The sequence below is a fragment of the Bombina bombina genome, chromosome 3, assembly GCF_027579735.1.
Source record: "Bombina bombina isolate aBomBom1 chromosome 3, aBomBom1.pri, whole genome shotgun sequence".
Classification (NCBI taxonomy): domain Eukaryota; kingdom Metazoa; phylum Chordata; class Amphibia; order Anura; family Bombinatoridae; genus Bombina; species Bombina bombina.
In genome coordinates, this window is record NC_069501.1 from 27,892,163 (window position 1) to 27,918,213 (window position 26,051).

A 26,051-nucleotide genomic window follows, 5' to 3' on the forward strand; every position below is an offset into this window, starting at 1 on the left:
AGGTAAACTCCCACTTGGGTTTGTCCGTCTCACAGCAAGCTGCTCTGACCACACTGGTGGCGGTTTCCTCTCGGTGGGTGAGCACGGTTTAAAGCCGTAGTAGTCCGTGTCACTGGCTGGATCAATACTGGCTGAGATTAACACCTCACTTTGTGGCTGTCAGTAACAGCGGCTCCCGGACCAAATTGAAATTCTAGCAGCATAAATATCAGAGAATATCAGTGTGTCCCACACTTAGCGTATATCACGCGCGGGGTAAGAAACTCGTGAGGAGGATTAAACACATCAATTGTTGGGACTTATAATTGTTAAACATTCATATTTCCACTCACTAGTTCTGCACATCTGATATTCAAGGATTTTATTCTTCATTGGTTACTTTTTTTTTTGATTGAACATTTAAGCAAGTTTTATCACTAGTTCTTGTGCTTTGATTGGCACTCACTGTTATTGTTTTTATTGGGATTGAGCACTAAGCAAAGATCAATCATCAGATTGTACTGCAATTGTTTTTTCACCACAAGTAATTTGCTGCAAGTGTTTTCCACTGTGATTATTTTATCACCAATTTTTTTCACCAAGTATATGTTTTATTCACTTTTGAAAAACAGTTTGTGTATCACGTTTTAGTAGGAAGTTTATTTATCACGCTTTAGGGCACATACTATACAAAAGTAATAGGTTGCAAGCAGTATTTTCATTAGGCTGTAAGCAGACTTTTTAATTTTGTGTAGGATCCCTCACCAAGGGGATTTCTTTGGGCTAATCTTGATTGCCAAAGATTGAAGGCAGCCAATTTAAGCCTGTATATTGTTCAATAACTCCAATCTGACCGGAAAGGTCACCTCATCCAAGAGTTTTTCAAGGGGGTTAACACCTGAAACAAGCCTTAGATTGATTTTATTACTGTTCCAATGTATGGTTAATTTAAACTTAAGACTGTTAACATGGATCCATGAGGGAAAATTGTAATATCATTTTAAATCATATTTAATTTTATTTGTTTTAATATCCTGAAAACCCAAAGGATTGTGATTTTATAATAATATTTTGTATAACAATAATATTGGGTTAATGTAATTGTTTTAACTGTATTGTAAAACACACAGACATTGAAGTTAAAGTAATCAATCATTACTGTTCTGTTTGTGTTGTAATAAACACTTTTTGAAGCCATCCTGGAGATTTGGTTATAGTTTATTGTGGACCCTGCCTTCTATAGTTGGCGCTCTGATATTTCTTTTATACTTCAATCAAATACATGGATAAATAAAAAAGGTAGTTTCAAATGTGGAACAGGAAGTTGTTTAGCATGTCCTAATATCCTCCAGCAGGATTATTTTTTGTGTCAAGTCAATAAGAAGATTTATTCTATTGATTTCTATGCCAATTGTGGTGCAAAATTTGTCATATATCTACTTACTTGCAATCTTTGTTCTTTACAGTACGTGGGTAAAACTACCCGTACTGTGAGGACACGTTATAATGAACATGTAAGAGATGTAAAAAACTACAGCAAAGATTCTACAGTAGCAGACCATTTTAACAATATTCATTTAACTAACATAGCTAGTTTGTCATTCCAAATTATAGATATTGCCAAAGTGCCACCTAGGGGTGGAAACAGGGATAAAATCCTAGAGAAAAAAGAACTCTATTGGATTTTAAAATTGTGCACACGTCTACCATACGGTATGAACCGAGAGTGTGACAAACTTTTTTATTGATACATAGTACAGATGTTATTGTTATATCTCAAATCATTATGAAAAGAATATTATATGTACATAAATGTATCTAAAATTATATATAAAAAAAGAAACAAAGTCCGGTTCTGTCCTCTTTAGTACTGGCTAATGTATTTAGGTATTATATGTCCTGTTATCAACAGTTTTGTAGTGTTAAAATGCACTTGAGTTAATAATGCCTGATTACATTTCATATAATCGGGATCACATACTATGTTTGTCTTTGAGAAAAATTGAAATACTATATGTGTGTTTCTTCTATTATGACTTTTTCAAAAAAATGTTGTTTTGCTCTGTAAATTTATATAAGTATTATGTCAAGTCTTAGGAAGTCAAGGTCTGTGCATACTTATACTTAATTTATTTAACAGCTAATATCATACAGTGTCACATTAGGATATTGTTTTTACTCTTTTTTACTTTGCTTAGACTTGAAGGGGTTAATTTTTTTGTTACCTCTCAGGCCTATAAAGAGTTAGAGTACGGACATAGACGTTAGTCTATGAGTAAGCGCACCTGGAGGCGTGAAACATGTTAGACTTCTAGTCTCCTTTACTGCCTGCCTGCATGTGTTGTTGTTTTTACTTGGAATTTCAATAAAGCATCGCATTTGTTTTTACATACATCGGTTTGGAGTAGTGCCTGCCTATCCTTTCTACTTGTGCATTCCTTTGCGGTCTGATCCGCCGCTACCGGCTACGGCACTCCAGGTGGACAGGTGAACTAGCCCTTTCAACTTATTTGGGCTTCCGGCTCAAGCACGGCTTGTCATGGTTGCGGTTAACTACACGTTGTTAATAACTTTATTAGAGTTGCGGTGGGCTCCGGGAGCGGAGGGATAGGGGTTAATAACTTTATTAGAGTTGCAGTGGACTCCAGGAGCAGCGAGATGGGGGTTAATAACTTTATTTAGTTGTGGCCTGGTCCGGGAGCGGCGGGATAGGAGTTAAACATTTTAGTATAGTGGCGGTGTTTAGTGACAGGGTATAAATAAAGATGGGAAAAAGCCGAATAGCAGCGAGATCGATGACTGTTAGTTAACAACAGTCCGCTGCTCATCGCCCCATACTTGGTGCGTGGCTTTTTGAAAAGCGTATTCAGGTCCGCGACCGCAATGTTAGGCAATGTTAGGCGAGCGTATTGGTGCCGTCGAATGCAGCATAGTTGATGGCTTGATAATTCGACCTCATAGACGCATATACACATACATACAACATGAATAGACACATACACATATGCATACACACATACATACATACATACATACACCTACATAGACACACATACATACATACACACACATACATACATAGGTTCCGATTTATCAAAGCGTCAATCTTAGTGCATTAGCTGGAGTCAATATGCTCGCAAGACATCGCTGCCGCAAATCGACATAAGACGCCTTTATTTATTAAAAAGTCAGTCAAAAACACGTGCGTCAGGTACGGAGCGATGAGAATTGGACTGTTGATAAATAAGAGTCATCGATGTTGTGGATATTCTGTTTTTTCCAACTTTATTTATACCATATCATTGCTGTCCATGAACAAGCACATTTCTCTAAAGCTAATCTTTTATTTTTCATCTGTTAATGTCCAATAAATAGCTAGATTTATACCTGAAAAATAATATCTCATAAAAAGTTATTTTTTTTATTTGTTATACAAAAAAATCTGATATATGATATTTTCACATAAATTAATGTGTATTTGTATTTCTAGAAATCATGATATGCCTATCTCATGTTTTTTTCTTTTTTTATAATTATTATTAAAGCTAGAATTTGTACATATATCTTATTTACATACTTGTATATATATATATATATATATATATATATATATATATATATATATATATATATATGTCAGAAAAAAGGAATGCACTCGCCGGGTCTTATGTGCATAATATTTAATAATACATCAAGAGGTGACGTTTCGGGATAGTTAGCCCCTTCCTCAGACCTTTACAAAACAAAACAAACTTATTACAATATATACATTACCCGCCACCATCACCCGCAAACAACCGGAAATGCCCCTGGCGTCCTGCACGTACCACTGTGCAGGTCCGCCGGTTGTCATGGCAACCAGAAGTCTCAATCCTGTGAGCAAAACAGAAACAACATAAATATTTGTTAGCCAGTTATCACATATATGTAAGGTAAAATTATTTACATTCATAGCACTGGCCTACAGATATTTACAGACCTTGTGGGAATAAGAAACTGTCATCCTTATTATCTGGCAACTAAACCATTATGTTAACAAGGAGGTCCCCTCTACCTAGGAAACTGCCCAGAATCATAGGTCCCTAGTTAAGGGCAAACATCTGACCTATATGGATATCCAATAGTTTATTATTAGAGGAAACAGTGCCAATCTAAATAGGTATTTAAATCCTTTAGAGCTAGTTTATTCAGAGTGAATATCCACTTTAATTCTTTCTGTAAAAGTAGTTTGGCCCTGTCTCTCCCTCTATTTAATTTGGGGACATGATCGATTATGATAAATCTGAGATCCGCAGCCGTATGGTCCAATTCTTTTTTACGAATCGCCAGCCTAATAGCAGCTTGATGATTGGCCATACGGGTGCGCAGAGTATCAACCGTCTTTCCTACATAAAATAGACCACAGGGGCAATGCTGCAAATATACAATAAATTCCGTGGTACATGTCACCCTGTGTCTAATGATGTACTTCTTGTTGGAATGGGGATGTACAAATGTCCTAGTATTCCTCATTCCATTGCATGTAGTTCCACCAAGACACCTGTAACAACCCCATTTGGGGGGACTAATCCATGTACTTTTCTTGTAGCTCTCAATCGGATCCACCTTAACGAAAGTATCTCTGATGGATCTGGATCTCCTATATCCCACGCTAGGTGGTCCCATATTAGTGAATGGGAGAGTGGTATCTGTATTAACAATGTTCCAGTTCCTCCTTATAGTTGTCGAGAGGTCCTTCTTGTCCACAGTGTATGTTGTAAGGTAGGACATTCTATTTTCTAGTGGCCATTGTTCCTAAGTCGTGAGTGCATCCTCCTGTGTTAAATCCCAGAACTTCTTCAGATGGTTGTCAATATGTCCTTCCTGATAACCTCGTTGGAGGAACCTCTTCTTCATCTCCAACAATTGTTTCTTGGCCTGTGTAGAATCACTAGTATTGCGAACTACCCGCTTGAATTGAGAAACGGTTAGTGCCTTCTTAAGGGCTGGTGGATGGCAACTAGTGGCTTGTAACAGTGAATTCCTGTCGTTTTTTTTTACGAAAAAGGGTTGTACATAGCCTGTTATCTTGCTTGTAAATTCTCAGGTCTAAGAAATCGACTGTTTCTTCACTGTACTGCATTTTAAATTGTAAGTTAGGGAGGACCTGATTCAGTTGTTGAAACCATAACTGTAACTCTGTTAGCGACCCATCCCATATGATAAACAAATCATCTATATAACGATGAAAAAATTAGATGTTTGCATGTTGAAAAAGCTGGGTATGATACTGCTCGAATTCTGCCATATAGATGTTGGCATACGATCGGGCCATGCTCGACCCCATCGCCGTCCCAAGTAATTGTAGATAAAAGAAAGTCTCAAACCAAAAGTAATTAATCATTAGGCAAAACTGAAGGAGTTCCAGAATCCATTCCATATCAGGCCCCACATAAGGATATCTACATAGATGGTTGCGTATAGCTTCCAAGCCCTGGTTGTGTGGAATCACCGTATAAAGGCTAACCACATCTAATGTGACTAGCCATTCTTTTCCTTTTAGTCCCTTAAGGTTATTCAATTCTTTTATAAGGGACATCGAATCTAATAGGAAGGACGGCATGTTCCGTACAATAGGTTGAAATATGGAATCCAAGTACACAGCAATGGGTTGTAAAAGAGACCCAATGGCCGATACTATCAGCCTCCCATGTGGCCGTGTGGCATGTTTGTGCACCTTGAGCAGTGTATAAAACACTGGCGTCCTGGGAAACTGTACTGTTAGAAATGTTAATAATTGCGTATCAATCTGATCTTCCGACATTGCATTCTGTAGAGATACATCCACCTCTTTTTTAAAGGTTCATATAGGATCCCCTGGGAGTTGTCTATAAGTGGTATTATCATGGCTATGTACACTGTTACAAGCCACTAGTTGCCATCCACCAGCCCTTAAGAAGGCACTACCCATTTCTCAATTCAAGCTGGTAGTTCGCCATAATAGTGATTCTACACAGGCCAAGAAACAATTGTTGGAGATGAAGAAGAGGTTCCTCCAACGAGGTTATCAGGAAGGACATATTGACAACCATTTGAAGAAGTTCTGGGATTTAACACATGAGGAGGCACTCACGATTAAAGAACAACGGCCACTAGAAAATAGAATGTCCTACCTTACAGCGTACACTGTGGACAAGAAGGACCTCTCGACAACTATAAGGAGGAACTGTAACATTGTCAATACAGATACCACTCTCCCATTCACCAAGATGGGACCACCTAGAGTGGGATATAGGAGATCCAGATCCATCAGAGATACTTTGGTTAAGGTGGATCCGATTGAGAGCTGCAAGAAGAGTACATGGATTAGTCCCCCCAAATGGGTGTCTTCGTTGCACTACATGCAATGGAATGAGAAATACCAGGACATTTGTACATCCCCATTCCAACAAGAAGTACATAATTAGACACAGGGTGACATGTACCACATAATTTATTGTATATTGTTATGTTCCTGTCCCTTTAAATCAGGATGTTCAGGTATTCACATTCCTATATAAGGCCCCTCCTCCAGTCTACCTATGCTTGGTAATTTGTATTCACTTAGCTATAAGCTGAGCAACAACGAAGACACCTTGCTGGTATTCCTAACCAAGGAATTTACTATTAGTAACTACAATTGCTGTGTGCTTTTCAACTTTGGATCGTCTTATTTCAGGTTTCCTTATTTTGACCGGAATCCTCAAAGTATCTTACACTTGTTAAATCTGTTTCTCCCGGCTTATACATTGAAGCCGTGTATCGGCGTCTGACGTCACCGTAAGTCTCAGGAGCTCTCTCTCACTCTGGCTGCAAACAACCAACTCCTGTGCTTAATAGTAACTCACCTTGAAGCTGCGGTAACCGTTACTATTACTTACTCTCTGAAGGTGGTAACGTATTATACCTTAATTCACTTACTACTTTAAAGGACTTTCCTGCATGTTATACAGTGTGACGCTTATGCAAATACAGCTACCTTTAACAATCTGATTGCTTGTAATATCTATCGATTCAGCTTGACGAACTGTGCTTTAATATTCTATGTGCCTTATCAAATATCATACTGTTGATTGTGAAGGACTGCCTGCTGTTTACATGAATACTAACAACGTTATAGACTAACTAAGGACTGCCTGTTAACTAAAAACAATATAACCGTTATAGAGCTCTCCTGCTTAATTTATATAGAAACACCTCCTGGTTGCAACCTGTGTTATTTGAGGCTGACATTCACATACTAACACTAATCTATATTTACCTTTCTTTTATCTACTATCTCTATAATTATCTGCATATTGCAAACTGCTATTGCAATCGGGATAATATATCTTTAAATCTCATTTCTTTCACTCTGCATCCATGCAGCAGTGACCCTCAGATCTATGAGCAAAAACTAGGTTCTTGATTACATCTAATGAACCTAAAGGTTTGGTGTGAGACTGAGTGGTCCTGCAGTTAAGGATATCAAATACTTGCACCTAACATAACATATTACCAAGCCTAACATATATCCTACAGCATGGATATCAGTGAACTTACAAACCGTGTTGGTTCCCTTGCACAAAGCATGGACCATATGCTACAAGGCCTCAGAGAAATTAAAATTGAAAAGTGATCACATTAGGAAGTTTATTAATGTGCATTTATCTGATAAACCTGCTCCTATTGATTTAACACCTGAACCAATTATATCTCCACCTGAAAAATTCTTTGGTGACAGGACTCAGTTTAGAGAATTTAAAAACTCCTGTACTTTGTATTTTTCTTTAAAACCCCGAACCTATGCATCTGATCGAGTCAAAGTTCTAACGGTCATCTCATATCTCAGAGGAGAGGCTAAATCATGGGCTAACGCCTTCTATGAGAACAATGACCCCATATTGGACTCCTTAGATGCCTTTTTCTCTGCCATGTCCCTATTATATGAAGACCATCATAAGCAGAATACTGCTGAGACTGCTCTTAGGAACCTACGACAAGGTAAAAGAGCAGTAGAAGAATATATCACGGACTTTAAAAGATGGGCACCAGACACCCAATGGAATGAACCTGCTCTGAGAAATCAGTTCAGAACAGGTCTTTCTGAAACATTAAAAGATGAATTAGCCCGTGGTGCAGTTCCTGTGGATTTAGAGAATCTTATGACTTTATGTATCACTGTTGATAGAAGGATAAGAGAACGTAGATCTGAAAGGGCACTATCTGATCCTGTTGTCAAGAAAATCCCAGCATACCATCCTGTGGTCACTGCACCATCTAAATCAAACGATGAACCTATGGAAGTTGCTGTCATGAGGGGTCCTCTAAAACCAGAGGAAAAAGCCAGAAGGAAGCTACATAACTTGTGTTTATATTGCGCAGCAAAGGACCATGCTGTTAGAGACTGTCCTGTGCTTATCAGACAGAAGAGGGGTAAGAATCTTCAACACCAAAATTGCCTTAATAAATTGTCTGCGCTTACCACTCATTTACCAATTTCTGTTCTTTTGCAGTGGCGTCTACAGAAGACAAAAACCCAGGCCGTTATTGACTCTGGTGCATCTGGGAATTTCATTGACCAAGCATTTGTAACAAAACATAAAATACCCACAATAAAAAAAGATAGTGCACAAGCCATAAGATTGGTTGATGGTTTTCTTATGAATACGGGGCCTATTACCCATCATACTACACCCTTACAAGTTATCACACAGAAGGGCCATACTGAGACATGTACATTTGACATTTTGCCCTCTAGTTTATACCCATTAATTTTTGGTATCAATTGGTTGATAAAACATGATCCTGATATTTCTTGGAAGCAAGGTGTTGTGAATTTTAATTCCACTTACTGTAAGGAAGTCTGTTTTCCCAAAGCTTCTGTGTGTTGTATGACTGATCATGTTTTACCTGAATGTTATAAAGAATATTCTGATGTGTTTGACAAAGTAGAAGCTCAGAACTTACCCCCCCACAGGTCATATGACTGTCCTATAGACTTACTACCGGGCAGTTCCATTCCCTTTGGTCATATATACCCTATGTCAGAACCTGAATTGGTTCATTTGAAACAGTACTTAGAGGATAACCTTAAGAAAGGTTTTATAAGACCTTCCACCTCTCCAGCAGGTGCTGCAATGTTTTTTGTTAAAAATAAGGACGGATCACTTCGTCCTATTATTGACTACAGACAACTTAATAAATGTACCAAGAAAAACAGGTACCCACTCCCACTTATCCCTGAACTTATAGAACGGTTGCAAGGAGCTAAAATTTACACAAAATTAGATCTTAGAGGAGCTTATAACTTGATAAGAATGAGGAAAGGCGATGAGTGGCTAACAGCTTTCCGCACACGTTATGGACTGTATGAATATACAGTAATGCCTTTTGGGCTGTGCAACGCTCCTGCAACGTTCCAGTGTTTTATAAATGACGTATTTCATGACTTACTTGATGTCTGTATGGTCATTTATTTAGATGACATTTTAATCTATTCTGACAATATAACAAACCATCACACCCATGTCAAGCTTGTTTTGTCCAGACTTCGTACACACCATCTCTATGCCAAGCTAGAGAAATGCATTTTTAATACCACTACTATCTCCTTCTTAGGATACCAGGTTTCCCCTTCTGGTATCGCTATGGAAGCAAACAAAGTGGAAGCTATTACTAACTGGAGCACCCCCCGTACAAAAAAAGATGTTCAGAGATTTCTTGGGTTTGCAAACTTCTATAGGAAGTTTATCAAGGGCTTTTCTGAGATTGCTAGACCCTTGACTAAATTAACTCAGAAAAAACCTGGTTTCTCTTGGAATATACATGCTGAGAACGCATTTAAAGTATTAAAGGAGAGGTTTGTAACAGCACCGATACTCAAATTCCCAGATCCCAGTTTACAGTACACGCTTGAGGTTGATGCTTCTGAGTACGCTCTTGGAGCTGTACTCTCACAAAGAGTTTCACCCAAGGAAGCACTACATCCAATATCATATTACTCTAGGGTAATGAGCTCAGCCGAGCTAAATTATGCTATTGGTGAAAAAGAGCTTCTCGCTATAAAATCAGCACTAGAGTTTTGGAGACACCTCCTTGAGGGTACTAAACATACTATTCTTATATTTACGGATCATAGAAACCTTGAATATTTAAAAACCAGCAAAACATTAACATCTAGACAAGTTAGATGGAGCCTCTTCTTTTCAAGATTTGATTTCACCATCACTTACCGCCCAGGTTCTAAAAATACAAAAGCAGATGCGCTTTCAAGGAAGGATCCAAAACCTCAACATTATATACCTCCAGATTCTATCATTCCACAAAATAAGTTCATTGGATTGACTTCAATCACTGAAACCTCTATAAAAGAGTATCAGAGAGCAGATCCAAAACTCCCATTAGCAGATCTACAAAAACACAGTAGTAATCTGTATTACCATGGAAACCAGATATACATTCCAGAACCTCTACGAAATGAATTGATGCATTCTGCACATGATTCTCTCCTTTCAGGACATCCTGGACTTCATAAAACACTACGCATACTACAAAGAGACTATTGGTGGCCCAATATGAAAAGTTCTGTCTCTTCTTACATTCGATCCTGTTCTGTCTGCGCTACTTGCAAACATACTAGAACTCGTCCTTATGGACTTCTACTTTCATTACCAGTTCCTGAAAGACCCTGGAAGGACATAGCATTGGACTATATAGTGGAGCTACCTCCATCCTCTAACCATAACACAATTCTAGTCATTGTTGATTTGTTTTCTAAAATGGCACACTTTATCCCACATATGGGTTTATCAACCGCATCCGAAACAGCCATACTGTTCTTGAATCATGTTGTAAAGTTACATGGACTACCTGACTCCATCACGTCTGATAGAGGATCTCAATTCACCTCTAAGTTCTGGACTCAGTTATGTTCTATACTCAAGATTACTAGGAGATTAAGTACTGCTTATCATCCCCAGACTAATGGTCAGTGCGAAAGGACTAACCAGTCTCTTGAACAGTATCTGAGATGCTATTGTACCAACCAACAGGATAACTGGTTCGCTCTGCTGCCTACTGCAGAATTTGCACATAATAACATGACCAACGCATCCACAAAAACTTCGCCATTCTATATTAATTATGGTTTTCACCCTTCATACCATCTTTTCCACAGAACCGATTCCTTGCTACCTACGGTTGATCAGACAGTTAATACTATTGCTGAGGGTTTTTCTGTTCTCAAAACAACCTTACAAGAAGCTCAAGCTTCACAGAAACATCATTATGATTTGAGACGCTCGAAACCCCCTCCTTATAAACCTGGGGATAAGGTTTGGTTAAGTACCAAACACTTGAAACTCTGTATTCCAAGTAAAAAGCTTGGAAGTCTCTTTATAGGTCCCTATGACATAGTTAAGGTTGTTAATCCAAATGCTGTGACTCTTCAGCTACCTCCCTCTCTCAGGATACATCCTACATTCCATGTGTCCCTCCTGAAACCTTTCTCTCCGACAAGGGATCCCCCTCATCCGTCATTGACTAACCCTCCAGTTGTGGATGATGTTGAGTATGAAGTGGATTCTATTTTGGACTCTCGTTTATACCGCAATCAACTCCAGTACCTGGTACGATGGAAAGGTTTTGGGGCTGATGAGGACTCCTGGGAACCATACTCTAATTTGTCGGCACCCCGTCTTCTTTCAATTTTCCATCGAAGATATCCCGACCGACCCAAGCCTTGATCCGCGGAGCGGCTCTTTTTAGGGGGGCGTCCTGTTATGTTCCTGTCCCTTTAAATCAGGATGTTCAGGTATTCACATTCCTATATAAGGCCCCTCCTCCAGTCTACCTATGCTTGGTAATTTGTATTCACTTAGCTATAAGCTGAGCAACAACGAAGACACCTTGCTGGTATTCCTAACCAAGGAATTTACTATTAGTAACTACAATTGCTGTGTGCTTTTCAACTTTGGATCGTCTTATTTCAGGTTTCCTTATTTTGACCGGAATCCTCAAAGTATCTTACACTTGTTAAATCTGTTTCTCCCGGCTTATACATTGAAGCCGTGTATCGGCGTCTGACGTCACCGTAAGTCTCAGGAGCTCTCTCTCACTCTGGCTGCAAACAACCAACTCCTGTGCTTAATAGTAACTCACCTTGAAGCTGCGGTAACCGTTACTATTACTTACTCTCTGAAGGTGGTAACGTATTATACCTTAATTCACTTACTACTTTAAAGGACTTTCCTGCATGTTATACAGTGTGACGCTTATGCAAATACAGCTACCTTTAACAATCTGATTGCTTGTAATATCTATCGATTCAGCTTGACGAACTGTGCTTTAATATTCTATGTGCCTTATCAAATATCATACTGTTGATTGTGAAGGACTGCCTGCTGTTTACATGAATACTAACAACGTTATAGACTAACTAAGGACTGCCTGTTAACTAAAAACAATATAACCGTTATAGAGCTCTCCTGCTTAATTTATATAGAAACACCTCCTGGTTGCAACCTGTGTTATTTGAGGCTGACATTCACATACTAACACTAATCTATATTTACCTTTCTTTTATCTACTATCTCTATAATTATCTGCATATTGCAAACTGCTATTGCAATCGGGATAATATATCTTTAAATCTCATTTCTTTCACTCTGCATCCATGCAGCAGTGACCCTCAGATCTATGAGCAAAAACTAGGTTCTTGATTACATCTAATGAACCTAAAGGTTTGGTGTGAGACTGAGTGGTCCTGCAGTTAAGGATATCAAATACTTGCACCTAACATAACATATATTTGCTACATTGCTGCTGTGGTCTATTTTATGTAGGAAAGACGGTTCATACTCTGTACACCCATTTGGCCAATCATCGAGCTGCTATTAGGCTGGCGATTTGTTAAAAAGAATCGGACCAGCCAGTTGCGAGGCAATTCGCGTTGACTGGCCATACGGCCGTGGATCTCAGATTTATCTTCATCGATCATGTCCACAAATTAAATAAAGGGGGAAACAGGGCCAAATTACTTTTACAGAAAGAATCAAAGTGGATATTCACTCTGAATACACTGGCTCCAAAAGGTTTAAATACCTATTTAGATTGGCACTGGTTCCTCTAATAATAAACCATAGGCCAGATGTTTGCCATTAACTAGATGTTTGCCATTAACTAAAATTAGAGGGTGTGTAATAGGGACCTATGATTCTGGGCAGTTTCCTAGGTAGAGGGGACCTCCTTGTTAACATAATGGTTTAGTTGCCAGATAATAAGGATGACAGTTTCTTATTCCCACAAGGTCAGTAGGCCAGTGCTATGAATGTAAATAATGTTACCTTACATATATGTGATAACGGGCTAACATATATTTATGTTGTTTCTGTTTTGCTCACAGGATTGCGACTTCCGGTTGCCATAATAACCGGCGGACCTGCACAGTGGTACGTGCAGGACGCCAGGGGCACTTCCGGTTGTTCGCAAGTGATGGTGGCGGGTAATGTATATATTGTAATAAGTTTGGTTTGTTTTGTAAAGGTCTGAGGACGGGGCTAACTTCCCCAAAACGTCACCTCTTGATGTATTATTAAATACCATGCACATAAGACCCGGCGAGTGCGTTCCTTTTTTATGACATAAGTGTTAAACTTGAATGCACCCCGGGCAATCTAGCTTTTGAAAAGTGTGTGCAGGGCACTGGCAACTATTTATATATATATATATATATATTGTGTGTGTTACGTCAGAGATCTTGCGCAAACATATTTATATGTCCTTAAATTGTATTTTGTTCTAAACAATGATGTCTTTCATATTTCTGTGTTTAATTATACCACTATATGTATATAGTGTAAATATATTATTATTCTGATCAAGAATAATTGGGAATATAACATGTAATCAGGGTATCATATGTATTTATTTGCAATCAATGGATATTTTAAGAGCTGTGCCAGTTTTCTTTTTGCACCTGTGTAACCCTTCCTGATTGCAGTCTAGTTTGAAACACCACCCCTACACAGGTGTTACAAAATGGGCTTGCATATAAGATGACATTTCTTAATGAAAATTAAATTCAAGAGAAGGAAGAAAAACACTGAAAATATCATGACAGTAAATAGGTGATTTTAATTTCTGCTGTATCTGATTCATGATAGTTTAATGTTAGGTGGACTATCCCTTTAAGCTATCAGCTTAAGATTAGATTGAATCAAACATCATTCGATTTTTAAAATCATTGTCAAAAATATTACACTGTGTGTCCTAATGTCATTATCAATGTTTAAAGGGACATGAAACCCAAACATTTTCTTTCATGATTCAGATAGAGGATACAATGTTAAACAACTTTCTAATTTACTTCTATTTTGTAATTTGTTTCATTCTCTTGGTATCATTTATTGAAGGAGCAGCAATGCACTAATGGTTTCTAACTGAACACATGGGTGAGTCAATCACAATCAATATATATATGCAGCCACCAATCAACAGCTAGAACCTAGGTTATCTGCTGCTCCTGAGCTTGCCTAGATAAACCTTTTAGCAAAGGATAATAAGAGAAGGAAGCACATTAAATAATATAAGTTAATTGCAAAGTTGTTTAAAATTGTATTCTATATCTGAATCATGGAAGAAAAAAATTGTGTTTCATGTCCCTTTAACTTTAATACTAATTTCACATATACATACTTTCAAAATATAATACACAATGTAACGAATGAGTGATTAATGAGCAATTTGATTAATCAGCCATTTGATTCGTTAGTGACACTATAAAATGTATATTTAAATCAGATTGACTGATGCATTTCCCAATCAAAAGTGAAGGAAAATTTTACTAGTTTGTGGGTTGTTTAAGAGTCTGAGTATTGCGTCCAATTTGGTGCGAAATGCAGTGGGACTTGTATTACATGCGTTAAACATGGTGAAATTAAATTGATCAAAAAAGTAACACCGAGATTACGAGTTTTGCATTAGCCTTAAAAAGCAGCGTTGAGCTGTCCCAACGTTGCTTTTTACCTAACGCTGGTATTACGAGTCTGACAGGTACAGGCTCACCGCTCACTTTTCTTCTGCGACTTGAGGCTACCGCAAATCTCCTTACGTCAATTGCATAATACGCTGGTATTATGAGTCTTGGAGGAAGTGAGCGGTAGACCCTCTCCTGTCCAGACTCCTACCGCAATTAAAAGTCAGTAGATAAGAGTTTTATGGGCTAACGCCGGAACATAGAACTCTTAACTAAAGTGCTAAAAAGTACACTAACACCTATAAACTACCTATTAACCCCTAAACCGAGCCCCCCCCTACATCGCAAACACTAAAAAATTTTAACCCCTAATCTTCCGACCGGACAACGCCGCCACCTACATTATACCTATAAACCCCTAATCTGCACCTAACCCTATACCCCCCTAACTTAAATATAATTTAAATTAAACGAAATACATTTAACATAATTAAATAAATTAATCCTATTTAAAACTAAATACTTACCTATAAAATAAACCGTAAGATAGCTACAATATAACTAATAGTTACATTGTAGCTATCTTAGGATTTATATTTATTTTACAGGCAACTGTGTATTTATTTTAACTAGGTACAATAGTTATTAAATAGTTATTAACTATTTAATAACTACCTAGCTAAAATAAGTACAAAATTACCTGTAAAATAAATCCTAACCTAAGTTACAATTACACCTAACACTACACTATCATTAAATAAATTAACTAAAATACCTACAATTAATTACAATTAAAATCAATAAACTAAATTACGGGAAAAAAACAACACTAAATTACAGAAAATAAAAAAGAATTACACAAATTTTAAACTAATTACACCTAATCTAATCCCCCTAATAAAATAAAAAAGCCCCCCAAAATAATAAAATTTCCCTACCCTATACTAAATTACAAATAGCCCTTAAAAGGGCCTTTTGCGGGGCATTGCCCCAAAGTATTCAGCTCTTTTACCTGTAAAAAAAAAATACAATACCCCCCCAACATTAAAACCCACCACCCACACACCCCTACTCTAAAACCCACCCAATCCCCACTTAAAAAAAACCTAACACTACCCCATTGAAGATCTCCCTAGCTTGAGCCGTCTTCACCCAGCCGGGCACAAGTGGTCATCCGATCCGGGCAGAAGTCTTCATCCGATGGGGCAGAAGAGGACATCCGGACCGGCAGAAGGCTTCATCCAAGCGGCATCTTCTATCTTCTTCCATCCGACGAGGAGCGACTCCATCTTGAAGACATCCGGCGCGGAGCATCCTTCCAGCACGACGACTACTCGACGAATGACGGTTCCTTTAAATGACGTCATCCAAGATGGCATCCCTCGAATTCCGATTGGCTGATAGGATTATTCAATCCATTATTCCAATCGGAATTAAGGTAGGAAAAATCTGATTGGTTGATTTAATCAGCCAATCGGGTTGAAGTTCAATCCAATTGGCTGATTGGATCAGCCAATAGAATGCGAGGTCATCAGCCAATCAGATTGAACTTCATGCAGGATGGATGCTCCGCGCCGGATGTCTTCAAGATGGAGTCGCTCCTCGTCGGAAGGAAGAAGATAAAAGATGCCGCTTGGATGAAGCCTTCTGCTGGTCTGGATGTCCTCTTCTGCCCCATCGGATGAAGACTTCTGCCCGGATCGGATGACCACTTGTGCCCAGCTGGGTGAAGACGGCTCAAGGTAGGGAGATCTTCAATGGGGTAATGTTAGGGATTTTTTAAGGGGGGATTGGGTGGTTTTTAGAGTAGGTGTGTGTGGGTGGTGGGTTTTAATGTTGGGGGGGTATTGTATTTTTCTATTACAGGTAAAAGAGCTGATTACTTTGGGGCAATGCCCCGCAAAAGGCCCTTTTAAGGGCTATTTGTAATTTAGTATAGGGTAGGGAAATTGTATTATTTTGGGGGGCTTTTTTATTTTATTAGGGGGATTAGATTAGGTGTAATTAGTTTAAAATTCTTGTAATTCTTTTTTTATTTTCTGTAATTTAGTGTTTGTTTTTTTTGTAATTTAGTTTATTGAATTTAATTGTAATTAATTGTAGGTATTTTAGTTAATTTATTTAATGATAGTGTAGTGTTAGGTATAATTGTAACCTACGTAAGGTTTTATTTTACAGGTAATTTTGTACTTATTTTAGCTAGGTAGTTATTAAATAGTTAATAACTATTTAATAACTATTTTACAGAGTTAAAATAAATACAAAGTTGCCTGTAAAATAAAAATAAATCATAAGATAGCTACAATGTAACTATTAGTTATATTGTAGCTATCTTATGGTTTATTTTATAGGTAAGTATTTAGTTTTAAATAGGAATAATTTATTTTATTGTAGTTATTTTATTTAGATTGATTTAAATTATATTTAAGTTAGGGGCCGTTAGGGTTAGACTTAGGTTTAGGGGTTAATAACTTTATTATAGTGGCGGCGACGTTGGCGGCGGCGGCAGATTAGGGGTTAATTAATTTATTATAGTTGCGGCGACGTTGGGGGGGCAGATTAGGGGTTAATAACTATAATGTAGGTGGCGTCGATGTTGGGGGCAGCAGATTAGGGGTTCATAAGTATAATGTAGGTGGCGCTGATGTTGGGGGCAGCAGATTAGGGTTTCATAAGTATAATGTAGGTGGCGGCGGTGTCCGGAGCGGCAGATTAGGGGTTAATAGTATAATGCAGGTGGCGACGATGTTCGGGGCGGCAGATTAGGGGTTAATAAGTGTAAGATTAGGGGTGTTTAGACTTGGGGTTCATGTTAGAGTGTTATGTGCAGACATATTTTTTATTTCCCCATAGGAAACAATGGGGCTGTGTTAGGAGCTGAACGCTGCTTTTTTGCAGGTGTTAGTTTTTTTTTCAGCCGGCTTAGCCCCATTGTTTCCTATGGGGAAATCGTGCACGAGCACGTTTAGCCAGCTTACCGCTACCGTAAGCAATGCTGGTATTGAGGTGAGATGTGGAGCTAAATTTTGCTCTACGATCACCTTTTTGCTGCTAACGCCAGGTTTAAAAAAAACTGTAATACCAGCATTGGCTTAAGGTAGCGTTAGAAAAAAAAGCCTTGTTAGCAATACACCCCTGTTAATGCCAAACTCGTAATCTCGCCGTAAGTTAGCTATAGTATGTAATGTATTTATTTCATGTTTTCCCTATATCTACTAGTCCTACTGCCAGACAGACATTGCCTGTCATTAAAACTACTTTTGAAATTAATCTGTCCCTTAAAATGACGTGTTATTATAATATTATTAATTAACATATTATTTAGATACTGAACATGAGTCTTTGTTGTCTGTGTGATTTAGAAAGAGTTTACAATTGTAATCAACTTTCTAATTTACATAAATATGTAATAAGCTTCATTCTCTTGCAGCATCTAACATAACCTTTCTGGCTTATCAGACTCCCATTGATTTCTATTCACAGCGTCAAGGGTGGCGGTTTGAACGATAGGTTCACTGCGGCAGAATAGACGTGAGCGTACCTGTTGAATGTTTGATAAATTGGCAAGAGGGTCAAATAGAGTCGAATGTGATGGCGGAATAACACAAGCATAGATCGGCGTCGGATTGAGATCGCGGGAGCGTATATTACTTCACACATTTTAACATTTAAAGATGTTGACGCTTTGTTAAAGGGACACTGAACCCAAATTCTTTCTTTCGTGATTCAGATAGAGCATGCAATTTTAAACAACTTTCTAATTTACTCCATCAATTTTTCTTCGTTCTCTTGCTTTCTTTATTTGAATAAGAAGGCATTTAAGCTATTTTTTGGTTCAGCACCATGGAAAGCACTTGTTTATTGGTAGGTGAATTTATCCACCAATCAGCAAGAACAACACAGTGTGTTCACCAAAAATGGGCCGGCATCTAAACTTACTTTCTTGCATTTCAAATAAAGATACCAAGAGAATGAAAATAATTTGATAATAGGAGTAAATTAGAAAGTTGCTTAAAATTGCATGCTTTATCTGAATCATGATAGAAAAAATTTGGGTTCAGTGTCCCTTTAACTACGATGGATCAACTTTGCGTCTAATTTCACATGGAATACCAGCGTAATATCAGTTGATGCTTTTATAAATCGGCCCCATAGACACATATACACACACACGCACATACATATATATACATACATAGACACATATACACACACACACATATATAGATATACACACAAGCATAGATATACATACATATATACATACACATACATAGACACATGCACACCCATACATACACATACATAGATACATATACAATCACATACAAACATACATATACATACATAGACACATTTACACACATACATACAACATGAATAGACACATATATAGATGTACATACACACATACATAATCATACACACATACAGTACATAGACACACATACATACACACACACATACATACACACACACACACACATGCATAGACAAACATGCATAGATACAAATACACACATACATGTACGCAATGATGACAGTTTACACTGCAAGCAAAGTTCTACATAACTGATTACTGGATATGATGGTTTATACTGAAAGAAGGACTCTTTATAACTGATCTCAGGAAATGACAGTTTAAACTGCAAGCAAAGCTCTCTACAACTGATCACTGGAGATGACAGTTTACACTGCAAGCAGGACTCTTCATAAATGATCACTGGAGATGACAGTTTACACTGCGAGCAGGACTCTCTATAACTGATCACTGAAGATGAAAGTTTACATTTCAAGCAAGGACTCTCTATAACTGATCACTGGAGATGACAGTTTACACTTTAAGCAAGGACTCTCTATAACTGATCACTGGAGATGACAGTTTACACTGCAAGCAGTACTCTCTATAACTGATCACTGGAGATGACATTTTACACTGCAAGCAGGACTCTCTATAACTGATTAGTGAAGATGACAGTTTACACTGCAAACAGGACTCTCTATAACTGATCACTGGATATGGCAATTTATACTGCAAGCAGGGCTCTCTATAGCTGATCACTGGAGATAACAGTTTTACACTGCAAGTAGGGTTGCCACCCAGCCGGTATTTTACCGACACAGACAGTATTTTTAAGGTTCATGTCAATGTAAAAAATAAAGAATAAATATTGAAAGAAAGCCCCTGTTTACACTGTAAGCAGGACTCTCTATAGCTGATCACTGGAGATGACAGTTTACACTGTAAGCCGAACTCTCAATAACTGATCACTGGAGATGTCAGTTTACACTGCAAGCAGGACTATCTATAACTGATCACTGGAGATGACTGTTTACACTGCAAGCAGGACTCTCTATAGCTTTTGGAAATGTCAGTTTACACTGCAAGCAGGGCTCTCTATAGCTGATCACTGGAGATGAAAGTTTACACTGCAAGCAGGACTCTATAACTGATAATTGGAGATGACAGTTTACACTGCAAGCAGGACTCTATAACTGATCACTGGAGATGACTGTTTACACTGCAAGCAGGACTCTCTATAGCTTTTGGAAATGTCAGTTTACACTGCAAGCAGGGCTCTCTATAGCTGATCACTGGAGATGAAAGTTTACACTGCAAGCAGGACTCTATAACTGATAATTGGAGATGACAGTTTACACTGCAAGCAGGACTCTCTATAACTGATCACTGGATATGGCAATTTATACTGCAAGCAGGGCTCTCTATAGCTGATCACTGGAGATAACAGTTTTACACTGCAAGTAGGGTTGCCACCCAGCCGGTATTTTACAGACACAGACAGTATTTTTAAGGTTCATGTCAATGTAAAAAATAAAGAATAAATATTGAAAGAAAGCCCCTGTTTACACTGTAAGCAGGACTCTCTATAGCTGATCACTGGAGATGACAGTTTACACTGTAAGCCGGACTCTCAATAACTGATCACTGGAGATGTCAGTTTACACTGCAAGCAGGGCTCTCTATAGCTAATCACTGGAGATGACAGTTTACACTGCAAGCAGGATTCTCTATAACTGATTACTGGAGATGGCAGTGTACACTGCAAACAGGATTCTCTATAACTGATCACCGGAGATGGCAGTTTACACTACAAGCAGGACTGTCTATAAGTGATCAATGTAGATGACAGTTTACACTGCAAGCAGCACTCCCTATAACTGATCACTGGAGATGGCAGTTTACACTGCAAGCAGGACTCTCTATAACTGATCACTGGAGATTACCGTTTACACTGCAAGCAGGACACTCTATAACTGATCACTGGAGATGACTGTTTACACTGCAAGCAGGGCTCTCTATAGCTAATCACTGGAGATGACAGTTTACACTGCAAGCAGGATTCTCTATAACTGATTACTGGAGATGGCAGTGTACACTGCAAACAGGATTCTCTATAACTGATCACCGGAGATGGCAGTTTACACTACAAGCAGGACTGTCTATAAGTGATCACTGTAGATGACAGTTTACACTGCAAGCAGCACTCCCTATAACTGATCACTGGAGATGGCAGTTTACACTGCAAGCAGGACTCTCTATAACTGATCACTGGAGATGACAGTTTACACTGCAAGCAGGGCTCTCTATAGCTGATCACTGGAGATGACAGTTTACACTACAAGCAGGGCTCTCTATAGATGATCACTGGAGATGAAAGTTTACACTGCAAGCAGAACTCTATAACGGATCATTGGAGATGACAGTTTACACTGCAAGTAGGACACTCTATAACTGATCACTGGAGATTACCGTTAACACTGCAAGCAGGGCTCTCTATAGCTAATCACTGGATATGGCAGTTTACACTGCAAGCAGGACTCTATAACTGATTACTGGAGATGACAGTTTACACTGCAAGCAGGACTCTCTATAACTGATCACTGGATATGGCAATTTATACTGCAAGCAGGGCTCTCTATAGCTGATCACTGCAGATAACAGTTTTACACTGCAAGTAGGATTGCCACTAAGGTTCATGTCAATGTAAAAAATAAAGAATAAATATTGAAAGAAAGCCCCTGTCAAAGTGAAACTTCTTCTGAATGTGATGAATACTAGTTATTAACAAATGATAATTTACAATCAGTCCTAGCAGCTTTAGGGCTCTATATAGCTGATCACTGGAGATAACAGTTTAAACTGCAAGCAGGACTCTCTATAGCTGATCACTGGAGATGATAGTTTTACACTGCAAGTAGGGTTGCCACCCAGCTGGTATTTTACCGGCATGGACAGTATTTTTAAGATTCATGACAATGTAAATAATAAAGAATAAATATTGAAAGAAAGTCCCCGTCAAAGTGAAACTTCTTCTGAGTGTGATGAATACTAGTTATTAACAAATGAGCATTTACAATCAGTCATAGCAGCTTTAGGGCTCTCTATAGCTGAACACTGGAGATGACAGTTGCAAGCAGGACTGTCTATAAGTGATCACTGGAGATGACAGTTTACACTGCAAGCAGGACTGTCTATAAGTGATCACTGGAGATGACAGTTTACACTGCAAGCAGGGCTCTGTATAACTGATCACTGGAGATGACAGTTTACACTGCAAGCAGGACTGTCTATAAGTGATCACTGGAGATGACAGTTTACACTGCAAGCAGGACTCTCTATAACTGATCACTGGAGATGACAGTTTACACTGCAAGCAGGACTGTCTATAAGTGATCACTGGAGATGACAGTTTACAGTGCAAGCAGGGCTCTGTATAACTGATCACTGGAGATGACAGTTTACACTGCAAGCAGGGCTCTCTATAACTGATCACTGGAGGAACATAAAGCTATACAGGAAGTGTGGGAGATCCTTTTTAGAAAGAATACAATTCCCAGCAATCCCCGGAAAAGTGGAATTTCCCAAAACCTGTTAAAATGTTGCATTAAGGCTAAAACACACAGGCATAACACCAGTTGTCTCCAGGCCAGCCCTATAACTGTTATTACACATGTGAGTACTTACAAATGCACCATGATCTTACTGCATGAAACTGAAATGGGCTCTCTTCCTGTTGCTGAATTTCCCAGGAAGTGACATAATCTATCTTAAAGATAGTGAATATTAGAGGCTGCGGGAGGGCTACAGTAAGAGCAGCTCCACCAGGTATAATAAATTGCTGTTTTACCAGAGCCACTAGATGGAGCTGCACTTAAAATTATTTATCAATAAAAAAGGAGAGTGAAAAGAAACAGTCAGAATTGCATACATATTTATGACATTTTTAAAAGTATTTATTTGCCTAAAAATATTAATAAACTATAGGCTAGATTACAAGTGGAGCTCTAAATTATTGTGTGCCCTAAAACAGGCAAATTTGCCCGCTTGCGGAGGTTCCTTTACATTGCGGTCTATGCTAACTGTGTTTTCCCTGTAAATGTATATGCTTTTATATATATATATATATATATATATATATATATATATATATATATATATATATATATATGTGTGTGTGTGTTAATGTGTATAGCTGTCTCATTGCCTCCTGTACATATGAGATTTTATCTTGTACAACAATACTGCCCCCTTTATCAGATTGCTGAATCACCAAGTCATCTCTATTTTTAAGGGCATCTAATGCTTGTGCCTGGGTAATTGATAAATTTGGGTAAGGCTTTTTGCTTCCAGCTGACAGCAAAACGAGGTCTTCCTCGACCCTATTGTGAAAAGCCTCCAAGAAAGGTCCCCTTTCCCTGGTTGGATAGAAAACTGACTTGGCTTATAGCCCATGGCCTCTATTTATCAAGGTCTGTCAGACCTGATCCGACAGTGCGGATCAGGTCCGACAGACCTCGCTGAATTCAGCATTGCACCAGCAGTTCACAAGAACTGCTGGTGCAATGCCGCCCCCTGCAGACTCGCGGCCAATAGGCTGCCAGCAGAAGGGGTGTCAATCAACCAGATCGTACTCGATCGGGTTGATTTCCGGCGATGTCTCTCCTGATGTTGTGGTGTCCCTGTGAAAAACCTGTTGATTGGAGTTTATAATACAGGGTGTGATATTCTGCGTTATTCTAGTAGTTTAATTATCATGGTTACTAAGGAATTCTAGTCTGCGTTGTTCTGTTTGTGCAAGTAGGGTGGATTGTGATGTTCTTTTCTTATTATAGTTTCTAGTAATAATGGGATCAGTTCTCCCCCCTACGGCCTCCTTGGGCCTGACAGATTGATCCCCTGTAGTCATTAGTTGTCTAATAACACTAGAAATAGACTGCTCCCCCCTCTCCTCATCTAATTGGTCTGTGTCAGAAAATGTTACATGTTTCTCCTGAGTTTGCGTATTGTATGCGGGGTATCTGCCTCTGGATCTAGATCTAGATCTGGACTTATTCTGTTGGGAAAATTTCGGTTTTGCCAAGTATAGACTCAATTGTGTATGTGGTCACTTAAAATTAATTATCAACAAAAACGGGAGATTGAAAAGGGACAGTCAGAATTGCATACACATTTATGTCATTTTTAAAAGTATTTATTTGCCTAAAAATATTAATAAACTATGGGCTAGATTACAAGTGGAGCGCTAAATTATTGTGTGCCCTAAAACAGGCAAATTTTCCCGCTTGCGGGCACGCAATAAATAACCAGCCATTACAAGTGGCACTAGGAAGTTTTGGGGCTTTTAAAGTTGGTGGGAGTGGGGTGTTAGAAAAAAAACGTCACTGAAAGTGCCTTTACATTGCGGTCTATGGGAAATGTGTGTTCCCAGTAAATATATATGTATATGCTTATATATATATATATATATGTGTGTGTGTTAATGTGTATATACACTTATTAGCACATAAATATATATGTATATAATCATATACATATATATTTTTATTTGCTGCCATCGCTGCACTACTTACCCCCTACACTGTTATTACTCAGTGGTGAGCTAATATCGCTTGCGCGCAAGAGATATTTAGCACTCCACTTGTAATCTGGCCCAATATAGGTGAGGCAGAACCCATGCTGCAAATATGTATGAGTATCCACTGCAAGAGAGGGCAAGTAAATGACAAATATTCCCATAATACCCAGTTTCACATTTATATTTCAGGTGATTGCCTCAGCACTACTGACCTGCTGCCTACCAGTCAACGGTAAGCATTCCAAGAGCTGACAGATTTGAGTGGTGTGGTTTGTAGACATTTTATTACTATGTGTGACTGTGTATTATGGGTCTTTAGTATCATTGAGAGCTTTTGGAGACAGATTAACCATGAGACTGACCTAAGGTTGCCAACTTTTTTGAAAAAAATAAGGGAGACTTAGGAGTTGATAAAATCTCACGCAGAAAATTGAAAAACTATACAATAGTGACTGCTAGGCGTTATCTTATAAACGGGGTATCAATTGACACTTAGCAGTATTCTACACCTTCACCTAGAACTGAATGGGTTACTTGGCAAGATATCTCGGTGAACAACAGGCAGGCAGCAAGTAAAGTCTAACCACTGTTCTGTTTATTATAAGGCATCACATACTTTTATAGACAATGGTTACAGTATATGGGGTTAAACAATGACATATTATAGTCACACCATCTCACACAGTATGCATAGTAAAAATAAGGAATAAAAAGGAGTATTTTTAATGAGCGAGGAGTGTTAGATAAAAGTACACCTAGGCACATCGCCAAAGACATAACAAGAACACGGGGCAAATTATTGAGATCTGGGAGGAGATTTACCAATAAAATCCAAAGAAAGACCAGCACTGAAACCAGGTGTACTGACACGTCTGTGGGCCACTGTCAAACCCACCGTCCAAGTAGAAAAAAGCAGCAATGAGGTGTCAGCATACTATACATGTCATGACTAAGAGGACTGCCCCGAAACATTGCGTTCTCTACATGATCCCCATGTTTGAAAAATAAAGGGATTTTTATGCTGACACCTCATTGCTGCTTTTTTCTATTAGGAGATTTACCAATGTCTGTCTGACATGATACGCTGTAGCGTATCATGTCCAACAGACATCATTGAATGTGAACTGTTTGAGCAATGCGGCCCCCTGCAGAGGGTGTCAATCAGACCAATCATATAGGATTGAGTGGATTGAAGACCGCAGCCTCAGAGGCAGCGGGCA

At 38.5% G+C, this 26,051-nt stretch overlaps 1 protein-coding gene across 1 annotated transcript in view; it reads left to right on the plus strand.

Annotated features, from left to right (window-relative positions):
• Positions 1 to 26,051, plus strand: part of LOC128652810 (butyrophilin-like protein 10) — a 203,017-nt gene that overhangs the window by 135,154 nt on the left and 41,812 nt on the right. The window contains exon 4 of the mRNA XM_053705761.1: positions 25,021 to 25,063. Coding sequence (XP_053561736.1) covers positions 25,021 to 25,063 — 43 coding nt within the window. The remainder of the gene's footprint in view (positions 1 to 25,020; positions 25,064 to 26,051) is intronic.